Genomic DNA, 12,422 nt, shown 5'->3' with positions numbered 1-12,422 from the left:
GAATAGTTGATAGTTTATTCCATTACCATATATACATATTCAGAACCAAGACGTCATGTTTCAGCCTTTCTTGGTGTCTCGGGACGATTTTACTCAGTTCAGGACTACACGTATTGAATGGGTTAATGGACGCTGTATTCTAATCCCTCCAGTTCCCTAAACCTCCCTTGAGCGGAAAAAAATCGTCTGGAGGCAGCAACTTGAAATATAAAAGGCGTCACCGAACTAAAAGCTTCACCCATTCGCCTCCATGACGTATTTTCAGCCTGCAATCGCTCCCTCCAGATGATTTCATTCAGCTTAGGGGAGAGACACTTGGTTAAGGCTGGTGAATGGTAAGATTCTAACCCTCTCACTACAAAAATGATCCTTCTAAAGCTGAATAAAATCGTCTGAAGGCAGCAAGTATAAAAGAAAAAGAAAGACGTCGTTGTAGTGAAAGAAGTATCCCCTTTACCACGATACATATTCATTGTTGTAATTTATTTTTAATGCTGCCAGACAATGTTGCCGAATTTTGGAAGGGCCTCGTAATGAAGAGGTTAATGTAGCCTCCATCTAACCCCCTCAGGGTCGAAAAATCCATCCTGTCCAGAGCGTAATCGTCTGTAGGAGGGAAGAATATAAAAATGTCATCGTAGTGGAGTTTATACGTTTCATCTTTTACTAAGTTTTATTTACTCGCTAAAGAGTCCTTGTAAAGAAAAATGTTATCCATCCATATATACTGAAGTGAGATGAGCGGACGTGAGCGTGGTGTGATGCCCCTTTAAGGCTGTGGAGGGCGGGACAGGGCGCAAACCAGCGGTGCATGAATACTGTTAATGTGCTCGCAATTGTTGTCACCTTCCAACGTTTTAATGAGTGTCAGGCGCAGTCAGACGAAGCGTGCTGGGAATGGTGAAAGGCCCAGTTGTTGGTTGTGGCGTTGATCAATATGGCAGTGTGGGAAAAAAATACCAGCTATTTCTGAAACGTATTTACCCTCTCATGGTCGTGTCTGCTTAATATTATATTGCCGCTTATGCCAGATTTTGTTTAGGGGCGAGTGAGTTGTAGAGGCGTTAGAAATAATAATATGAAACAGATTATTTTGTTTTCTTCATTAATTATAATAAAATATCTTATAAATTAACATTCACTGTACTTGCCATACCCTCTAAAGGGCACGACTAAATTACTTGTCAGTCAGTGATAGGAACTAGAGTAAGGACAGACGGAAGGCGAGGGGCCACTTAAGCCACATCCTTGTAGACCAGAAATAAAGAGTGTAGTCAGGGAGGCACCCTGCTGGGAGCAGCCTCCTACAGGTACCAGATGTCTCTTAAGCTGAAAAAATACTCACATTTGTTCCATTCAGTTGCTTGTCCTGTATTTTTGAAAGCCTGAATACTATTCACATGAGATCTAAGAGATTAGTCCTACAATACGACAGTACAGGTGTGGTCTGGCTGACGGGCACCGGGCTGGCTGGCACATGATACATTAATAGGGCCTAAAGAGGCTTTAAGAACTCCTTAAAAGGTCCCCAAAAACGTACCCCAAAGGATCCTAACGGAGATATTATCATGTTGCATCAACTAGCATAGTGTTAAACATACAGAACATTGCTGGAGCCCCCCTGGGGGCACTAGTATGAACCAGTACTATCTTGAGATACAGTGACTTCAGTGATTCGGCATACATAAATGACTCGGATAATGTAAGTGACTCAGAGACTGGTGATAACAGGCCTTCCCTTGCCGCCAACAGACTCCGGCAGAAAAGGATTATACTTTTAATAAAGTACCAAACGAGTTAGAATTAATAGTATAATTAAAAATAGAATTATGGGTAAAATTCTGAAGTATCAAGCTGCAAAATGGTTTGTAGAGGTAATTTAGAAGTCTTTTACTGCTACAAAATCTTTCCGCTGATGAAAATCATCTGTTAACCTGGGTAAAAGAAATACTGGTGTGTGTGTGTGTGTGTGTGTGTGTGTGTGTGTGTGTGTGTGGGTGGGTGTGGGTGTAACACAAATTAATTGAACTGAAAGCCCACTTCAGTGCTAGGATTTTTCTCAGCTTTGTTTGGTTGCGTAGAGTACTGTCTCTTTGTTGAATATAATCGTCCGAAGCTGCAAGAGTAGTATAATTATGGATGTTGGAGCATTACAGTGAAGGCGTCAGAGTTTTTTCTTCGATGACAGCTCTGTTACTTTATTCTTAACATTTCCAGACAATTTTATTGAACTATGGAAAGACTTTTTCAACTAGGGGGTTGGAGAGAACCTTCATTAACCCCTCCATTCCAGGTCTTCAGTTGGTTAAATAAAATCAATTAGTAGTAACACCAATGAAATGAAGAAGACGCCGTTAGGCCGAAGGAATTATTAGCGCCAGTTTGGTTGCATGTGAAGGTGTATGGCAGATAGGAGGAGTGCCGGGCCTCAGGGAACGGACTGCCGTCTTTATGTCCAAACTCGGACGCATAGAAAATAGGCGTCTGTTTGATCTGTGACGTCACGAGCGTGGGGAGGTTGAAATTAAAGGAATTATGGAGATTACGTGTTTTATCTCAACCACCCGTAGCATCAAAAGAGAGAGAGAGAGAGAGATCAGAGCCAAATCTCAGCAGTGCCAAAACAGCGTCTGCTCTTAATCAAGGCGTCCTCGAAGGAATTAAAGAAAAAATCGAGACCTGGATACGAAAATACTTCAAGTGTTGGAGGTATAATTAATAGCTGGGAAAACAACAGAAGTTAAATTTGGAAACAGCCTTTGATATTTGGTGATTAACTGAAGACGTTGCTGGTGAGATTCAAGGGGAGGACAAGAAGAACAAAGAAGTGAACTTATGAATGAAAATTAAGCTTTTCTTATACCTCACTGATTTGACAACGCAGAGAGAGAGAGAGAGAGAGAGAGAGGGGGGGGGATTTAAAAATAATACTTGAAATGTGATAAGGGTAATTGAAAGAGTAAGACGACAGTATGAAATTGTCTTCTCAGAATTAATGGATTTGATTCGTCGATTATATTAGCCTGGAAAATATTGTGAACTATAGAATACAATTTTCTGTATCTTTGCGTACTTTATTTATTATTCTTGCCATCTTCAGACGATTTTATTCAGCTTTGGGGGAGGTGTTTTCGAAGTGATGGATCAAGAGGTAACCATCATTTACCTGTTGGGAAGAGGGCTCCAAAGCTTAATTAAGTCGCCTGGTAATAGCAAGAATAAACTAGTAAAAATCTCAACCGGATTCACTGGGTTAATAAGCTGTCAGCAGAAAAAGTAAAATGCATACGATTAACACTCAGACACATGTACTCTCAGCTGAAAAAGACTATCTGCCTTTAACTGGAGGCCAATACACGCGTTTTTTTTTTTTTTTTTTTTTTCATACTATAAAATAGTTACTTGCACCAATGCTAATACCAGCGGGCTCTTGTCCCTCATTCCCAGCCAAAGGAAATCGTCCGGCGTTAGATGGAATACAGTACGAGATAGGTGCGTCCACGAGAAGGAGAATTTAATGAAACTGCTTTCCTTCGACGTTGGGTCTGGTTAGTACTTGGATGGGTGACCGCCTGGGAACACCAGATGCTGTTGGCATCCCTACGTCAAGTGGGGTTGGTGGAGGATTAGTGCCCCTCCCTGTAAAACAATTAACTCTAAGCCCTTGGCCACCCTGTCTGGGATACATGGCGTCTGGCAATGGATGGATGGATGGATGGCTTTCCTTCGACTGATAATCGTCCGCTATCATCCAAGGCCTACTGTATATTCTCGTCGATTGAGGAAGCTCCCTAACACCTCATTCTGAGCGATTCATTTTGCCCATTACACCTTGTCGTCCCCTTCCGTGGTATTTAATTAATTCTGATAATCACGCTCTGTATATTATAGCGTAAAAAAGCTTTTATATTGGCCACCCGTATACAAAAATAAATCGACAAGGAAGAGGTGCCTTGACCGACGAGAATACCAGGCATAAAGCTCAGTGCAGTGTCTGTCCCACTGGCATGACGAAGGTTCAGCCCTGGAGTACGGTATGTGTATCCTAGGCCAAGTAAAATCGATTGGCTGTTGTAAATTAAAAAAAAAAATCGAGGTCATGTTAAGCTAAGCAGTACTTGGCTGAGGAAAACAATGCCTGTGTATATCCGTTGATCCTTAATTTAGGTGGTCAGTAAAATTTTTTGGTCGTAACAAAAATAAAGTAATAAAAATGTAAGTTCTGATTTTTTATTGCATAGATCAAGGAACAAAATAATATTATAAAATATTATCAGAATATTATCAGCTACCGTTAGCTGATGGCAGTATATAATGGCTGTCTGTTACTGTAGGTTTTGTGAAGGCTGTGTAACCTGTCACATTCGACCAGAAGTCTCCTCTGAATAAAAACGTTTATTGAAGTAAAGAACAGAATATAAAAAAGATGCTGTAGGACTGAAACTGTTAACTTTGATATTGATATAATCCTAGCGTCTCTTAGACGATTTTACTCGGCTAAAGAGAGACATCAGACTGGAAAGGATCGATATAGCCGCCATTAGCCCGCTTAGGGACACTGCACACTGTCATAAAGCCATCTGGCGGTAGCAAGAGTGAAATACAATGCGTCATCCTACTGAAAATCTTAGGGAAAAATGTGAAGAAGCCTTAATAATTTAATGGATATTGTGGAATAAAACGTAGAAGCATCATGATAGTGAGAAAGTCAACGAAAAGATGTAGAAGATAAGTAAATGGATTGTTGTATATTTAGAGTTTATAAGATAATACGGTACTGAAAAGGTCTTATGGTTTTGGCGGGATTAGTAGATAAGAATTAAATTGATTTCTATATGCTTGCGAGTGGAATGCTGTTAATTACGGGTTCACAATATAGTAAGTAGACGCACTGCTGATTGTTACGAGTTTAGAATGTATTAAGTAAACGTATTGCTGTATGTTTGCGCCCTGTGCCTTTTCCCTGTGTGATGCAGTGTTGTGTAGGTACTGTAGGTGATGCAGTGTTGTGGTGTGCTGTGTTTGTAGAGTAGCGCTGTTCACTCACCCGCCGCGCCTGCCACCCTCTCTTTCAGACACGGTGGGCCTCATCCCCGACAAGCCCAAGTCCGCCAAGCCACCCAAGCGTAAAGGTGAATATCCACGCGACAACCCACCCTCACTTCACTGCCAACATGTGGTTTTAATTCTGTTCTTCCAAGCCTTCAGGTGACCATATTCAGCTGAGGAGAGATCTGTATTGTAAGAGTTAATGAAGGCTGTATATAACCCCTACAATTAAAAATCTCCCTCCGCCTGTATTGTAGGGGTTATTGAAGGCTGTATAAATATAACCCCTGTACGTAAAGCCTGTCCTCTTGCATTGTAGAGGTTAATAAAGGCTGTGTCTAACCTGTCTAGCTCAAAAAGCCGCTCCTAAGCTGAATATAATCATCTGGAGGTAGCAAGAATACAGTGAAAACTACCTTGTCGTACTGGAGTGATTAGTCCCATGTGCATGATAAGCTTCTTCCTGCATGACCAGACGCCGAATTACTGTTTTGGTTGCTTGGCTCTATGCTGAACAATTCTTTGCTTTTGCGACTACTGAAAAATGTTTTCTTTCATTGGCTATATGCTCAAGATTTCTGTTATTTGCATGACTGTAATCTGAACACTCTTTGTTTCTGTGGGAATGTACTGAATAATTCTTTGTGTCTGTTCTGAATAGCGTCTTTCTTTTCATGGCTATAATACTGAATATTTCTTTGGTTTTGTGTGACTGTTTTCAGTGCCTTTGTTTTCATGGCTGTATACTGAATAATTCCTTTTGTGGGACTTCTGTGAACAGTGTATTCGATGTTTGGCTGTATGGTGAATAATTCTTTTGTTTGACTTCAAAAAATGCCATTCTATCGTTGGCTTTAGGTTATACTGAATAATTTTTTTTTTTTTTGGTGTGTGACATCCATTCTGATAACTTTGTTTATATGTCTCCCTACTGACCAGTTCTGTTGTCTGTATGACCAGGCTTTGAATAACTGCTTTGTTTCCGCAACTTATTACTGAACATTTTCTTTTCTTTGTGTGAATGGCGTCTGTTTCCATGATTGTATACTGAATCATTCTTCTTCATGGTATGTCTCAGATTTGTATAATCATATTACCATGGTTTCATATCGGATAATTCTTTTCTTTACATGACCAGGTTCTGAAGTGCTTTTCTGTGGCTCAGCGTCGGATAATTCTATGCTTTGTGTGGCTCGGGTCTAAATAATCCCTTTCTTTCCATACCTCTGCTGTATATTGAATAATTGTTTCTTTGCTTGACTTTGAATTAAATAATACAGTATCTTAGTGCGACTCTGTTGTGAAGAATATCTTTATATAGGTGACTCCATACTGTATCATTATTTTATGTGGTCTCCCACTGAACAGTTTCTTTCTTTGCAGGACTTCATTCTGAATTATTCTTCTCATTACATGACCTTTACTCCAAATATTTCCTCTCTCTGAAGGACCTCATGCTGAATAATTACTCTCTTTGCATGACCTTTACTCCAAATATTCCCTCTCTTTGCAGGGCCTCGTGCTGAGTAATACTTCTCTTTGCATGACCTTCGTTCAGAATATCCCCCCCCCCCTTAACAGCACTTGAATGTTTCTTCTTTCCATAACCCATCCTGAATAATCCCTCTCTCTACATAACCTATTCTGATTAATCCTTTTCTTCACACGATCATTCTAAATGATCCCTCTCTCTGCATGACTTGCTCTGAATAATCCCTTTCTGCATGACCCATTCTGAATAATCCTTCTCAGCATGACCCGCTCTGAATAATCCCTCTCTGCATGACCCATTCTGAATTGTCCCTCTCTCTACATAACCTATTCTGATTAATCCTTTTCTTCACACGACCCATTCTGAATAATACTTCTCCTTGCATGACCCGTGCTGAATAATCCCTCTGTGCATGATCCATTCTGAATAATTCCTCACTACATGACCCATTCTGAATAATCCCTCTCTTTGCATGACCCATTCTGATTAATCTCTCTCTGCATGACCAGTTCTGAATAATCCCTCTCTTCACATGACCCATCCTAAATAATCCCTCTTTGCATGACCCATTCTTAATAATCCCTCTCTTTACATGACCCATTCTGATTAATCCTTTTCTTCACTTGACCCATTCTGAATAATCCCTCTTCACATGACCCATTTTGAATAATCCCTCTCTACATGACCCATTTCGGGTAATCCTTCTTTTTACCTGTCCCCGTCCTGAATAATCTCTCTCTTTCCTTATAATCCCTTTCTTTCCAGCCTAACATTGTGCATTACCTTCCATCTGCATGACTCAATTATGTGCAGTTTCTTTCCTTGCATGACTCTCCATTCTCAATTCTACCCAGGCTATGCTCCTGACCCCTTGTGCATGACTCTCCTTTGATGCATGACCTCGTGTTGACCTGTAGCTTTCTTTGCATAACTTTGAACTTTGAATTTCCATGCGTGAGCCTTTCCATTATAACCTACTTTTTCTGCATGCCCTACCTCCATAGATAACATATTTTTTACAAGAATAATCCATCTCTGAATAATCCTCCTCTGCATGACCCATCCGTATTATCCCTCTCTCTGCATGACCCATCTGTATTATCCCTCTGCATGACCCATTTGTACTATCCCTCTTTTTGCATGACCCATTTGTACTATCCCTCTTTTTGCATGACCCATCTGTATTATCCCTCCCTCTGCATGACCCATCTGACCCATCTGTACTATCCCTCTCTTTGCATGACCCATCTGTACTATCCCTCTCTTTGCATGACCCATATGAAATTTTACCAGCTCTCTATGATTATCTGTGAATTTACTTTCCCGCATGACCCATCCAGAGTTTCTGTATGTGCATGAGCCATTCCTAAATACTCCCTCTCTTTGCATGACCCTTGTGCATTTTCAGATTCTTTGCCTGACTGTTTCTGATTTTCCTTCTGTACGCCCCTTTCTGAATTCCCCCCCCCCACCCACCCTCTGCATGACCCATATCTGAGTATCTTCTTCATACCCTAAGCGCAGAGGTCAATATCCGCACGTGTCTTGCAGCAGCCCTGTGTGCATGAGACCCCCTTTGCATGACGCCAGTATTGATCCCTTCGTTCCTGCGCGTCCCTTATTGGATTAATTCCGCATTTTGCATGGCACTATATTGAATCATTCTTCCCTATAGCACGACACCACGCTGAGCAGTTCCTCTTTTTACGACCATCTTGAATAATTACTCCCTGTGAAATGATCTTATACAGAATAATTTCACCTTTTTTGCGTGACCCTGTACTGAATAATTTTGCGTACATGACCCCACCCTCAATAATTCATCCTTGCCTGACTCCATTATGAATAATTCTCCTGTTTGCACGATCCTTCTGTGCAACAACCACCCTTTACTGCATGCCCTTTCTTCCATAACCCTGTAGTTACTAAATATCTCTGAGTGACCTGTTCTAGAAAAAGCCAGTGTTTGCATGGCCCCATTCTGAAGAAGTGTCCAAACCTTCCTTTTCTGCATGACTTCGCTCTGCATGGCCCTTTCACAGCGTACTGTTTTTAACCCCTACAGTCAGAGGACACATTACGGTATTTATTTATTTGTTTATTTATTTATTTTTGCTGCTGCCAGGCGCCTTTATTTTTATATTTAGTTATAGGAAAGCGTAGAACTGAAGGGTTTGATGAAGGCTGTATCGTGCCCGTCTCCACTTCCAAGTCTTCCCTGAACTGAATAAAATCGTCTGAAGGTAGCGAGAGTAAAGTAAAAATGCGTAAGAGCACTGGAAGGGTTCATGATCCCTCTCTGCCTCACCATTTTGCTGCTTTACCGTTTCCTGGGTGATTCCCTCCTCTGCATGACCCCTCCCTGCTTCACCCTCTCTGCATGACCCCTTCCTGCTTCACCCTCTCTGCATGACCCCTTCCTTCTTCACCCTCTCTGCATGACCCCTTCCTTCTTCACCCTCTCTGCATGACCCCTTCCTGCTTCACCTTCTCTGCATGACCCCTTCCTGCTTCACCTTCTCTGCATGACCCCTTCCTGCTTCACCTTCTCTGCATGACCCCTCCCTGCTTCACCCTCTCTGCACGACCCCTTCCTGTTTCACCTTCTCTGCATGACCCCTTCCTGCTTCACCTTCTCTGCATGACCCCTTCCTGCTTCACCTTCTCTGCATGACTCCTTCCTGCTTCACCTTCTCTGCATGACCCCTCCCTGCTTCACCCTCTCTGCATGACCCCTCCCTGCTTCACCTTCTCTGCATGACCCCTTCCTGCTTCACCTTCTCTGCATGACCCCTCCCTGCTTCACCTTCTCTGCATGACCCCTCCCTGCTTCACCTTCTCTGCATGACCCCTCCCTGCTTCACCCTCTCTGCACGACCCCTTCCTGTTTCACCTTCTCTGCATGACCCCTTCCTGCTTCACCTTCTCTGCATGACCCCTTCCTGCTTCACCTTCTCTGCATGACTCCTTCCTGCTTCACCTTCTCTGCATGACCCCTCCCTGCTTCACCCTCTCTGCATGACCCCTCCCTGCTTCACCTTCTCTGCATGACCCCTTCCTGCTTCACCTTCTCTGCATGACCCCTCCCTGCTTCACCTTCTCTGCATGACCCCTCCCTGCTTCACCTTCTCTGCATGACCCCTTCCTGCTTCACCTTCTCTGCATGGCCCCTCCCTGCTTCACCTTCTCTGCATGACCCCTTCCTGCTTCACCTTCTCTGCATGACCCCTCCCTGCTTCACCTTCTCTGCATGACCCCTCCCTTCTTCACCTTCTCTGCATGACCCCTCCCTGCTTCACCTTCTCTGCATGACCACTTCCTGCTTCACCTTCTCTGCATGACCACTTCCTGCTTCACCTTCTCTGCATGACCCCTCCCTGCTTCACCTTCTCTGCATGACCCTTCCCTGCTTCACTTTCTCTGCATGACCCCTCCCTGCTTCACCTTCTCTGCATGACCACTTCCTGCTTCACCTTCTCTACATGACCACTTCCTACTTCACGCTCACTGTGCATAACTAATTCTCTCTCTCTCTCTCTCTCTCTCTCTCTCTCTCTCTCTCTCTCTCTCTCTCTCTCTCACACACACACACACACACACACACACACACACACACACACACACACACACACACACACACACACACACACACACACACACACACAAAAGCATACCCACCCCAACTCACTGCATGACCTTTTTTGCATGATACATTACAAACAGCTCTGGCGTTGGAATAAGATAGCGGTAAATAAGTGGTAAGTATTAGAGCATGACATTCATCTTCCACACTGTATTTCCTGTATATGTATTGTATTTTGTGCGTGTATTTAATCCTCTGATGTATGTATATGGTACTGTATATTTCTTTGTTGGTGTGTGTGTGTGTTGGAAATTCCTTGTGTCATCGTCCTATCTACTGTAGGTAGGCTGTGTGTGTGGGGGGGAGATGTTTAATATTTATTTGTTTATTTCTGAAGTTCTGTCTGTGTCTGTCTGTCTGTCTGTCTGTCTCTCTCTCTCTCTCTCTCTCTCTCTCTCTTTCTGTGTGTGTGTGTGCGCGCGCGCGTGTACAACCGGCAAGCATCTGTGTACAAATATACCCTCATGTAACCCGTACTTCCAAGCACCAGTTCACATGTGTATATATCTGTGTGTCCCAGCCTGTGTACGTATTTGGCTCACGTACACAGGAGGTAACAGTGTAGCCAGGTAGTTACGGGAAAAAAATATGGAGTCGATTAGTTAGGCTGGAGGGTCCCTGGGTGGCCCTCTGCTGGTACTGGTTGGCAACACTGCTGGCGGCCCCCCTCACGCTGACCTACTTCCACTGAGAGAGAGGGAGAGAGACAGAGAGAGAGAGAGAAACATGCCTTCATCTCTGGTTCTAGAGTAAGCACATACACATAACCCCTTCAGTTTGATGACGTACTCTGTTTTATATTCCAGCCACTTTCAGGTAATATTAAATAAAGTTGAAGGCGACGTGTTATAGTAAAGTATATTTATTAACGTATATGAATCCACTCCAGTTCGGAAAGTCCCTGCTGGCTAAAGAAAATCGACTAATGGTAGCAGAATAATATAATAAATGTCATAGCGTGAAAGAGAGAGAGAGAGAGAGAGAGAGAGAGAGAGACCCTTACTCTCCCTCGCTCACTCTACCCCAAGGGAGCTCGTGAGGTCGCATAATCGCTCTGGAACCCGGCCACTCCACCTCACATTATATCACCCACTGCCACGAAGCCCAGAGAGAGAGAGAGAGTTTAAAAGCCATTCTCGCAGTGATCACACACACACACACACACACACACACACACACACACACACACACACGGGGGGGGGGAGGGCTTGTTAAGGTCTGCGTTTTTTTATTTGTTTATTGGAAGGATATTTTTTTTGTTTTTGTTGTGGTTTGAGAGAGAGTTAAGATCTCTGATTTTATATTGGACGATATTTGTTGTCTTGTGGTCAGAGAGAAAGAGAAAGAGTGAGAGAGAGAGAGAGAGAGAGTTTAAAAGTCTTTGTCGCTGTGGCACAGAAAGAAAATAAAAATGCAGTGCTTTTATTACGGGGACCAATTAGGTAGGAGAGAGTTGGACTTTGCCGATATGAGAGGGACGTGTTATCAGTTTTTCTTGCTTTGATACTGGAAGGATATTTTGAAGGCCGTGGTCTGAGAGAGAGAGAGAGAATTTTCAATTAGGAGGGCTTTTAATATCTCTGAGAGGCTGGGGGGAAGGTGGAAGGAATAGAGGACAGAGATTATCAACAGAAGAGGACAATACTTGATGTAGCCCTAGGTTCTCAGCTCGTTAGACTACAAGCTGACATTTTCCCCCTGATGCCATCCACTATCCCTCTTTCATGGATTAGAGAGTTGAAGAGCCTTTGTAAACACTGCAGCGGAGACCTGGCTATATCGATACCACCGCACAATGGCGCGTTTCTTGTCACCAGAGTAGGGTAGAATGTTGAGATACAGGGAGAAGGAAGTGACCATGAAAGGAGAACGGAAGGAGAGACGAAAAGGAAAGAGGAGGAAAGGAAGAGTAATGTAGATGTGAAAAATAAGGGGAAAAAATGAGGAAAATGAAGGAGGAGTATAGGAGAAGTGAAGGGATGGAGAGTTATTGTAGGTAGGCAGAACTGGCGTGGCGAATATATATGAAGTAGGGATGCAGAGATTAGAGGAGAAAGCAGCATTTATTGGATAATCTGATGCTTCTGAATTTTTTTTACAAGCCCTATTTCTGATTATCCTTTTTATCGAATGGACAAAACACTATTGTATATGAGAGGTGAATGAGTAATGGAAATGGAGAGTTGAAAGACTTAAGGCGACAAGTGCTATATATAAAGGCCTTGATATGATACAGAG

The 12,422-nt window shown here is 42.9% G+C and overlaps 1 protein-coding gene across 1 annotated transcript in view; it reads left to right on the top strand.

Moving 5' to 3' along the window:
* The window catches only part of kcc (solute carrier family 12 member kcc), a 1,104,173-nt gene that overhangs the window by 425,197 nt on the left and 666,554 nt on the right, over nt 1-12,422 (top strand). The window contains exon 2 of the mRNA XM_080276408.1: nt 5,076-5,132. Within this exon, the coding sequence (XP_080132534.1) occupies nt 5,076-5,132 (57 nt within the window). The remainder of the gene's footprint in view (nt 1-5,075; nt 5,133-12,422) is intronic.

The sequence above is a fragment of the Coenobita brevimanus genome, chromosome 65 (assembly GCF_032717465.1).
Source record: "Coenobita brevimanus isolate Jiangsu-jjx chromosome 65, ASM3271746v2, whole genome shotgun sequence".
Taxonomy (NCBI): Eukaryota; Metazoa; Arthropoda; class Malacostraca; order Decapoda; family Coenobitidae; genus Coenobita; species Coenobita brevimanus.
Note: the sequence above shows the minus strand (reverse complement) of the source record. Positions and strands in the feature narration are given on the sequence as shown.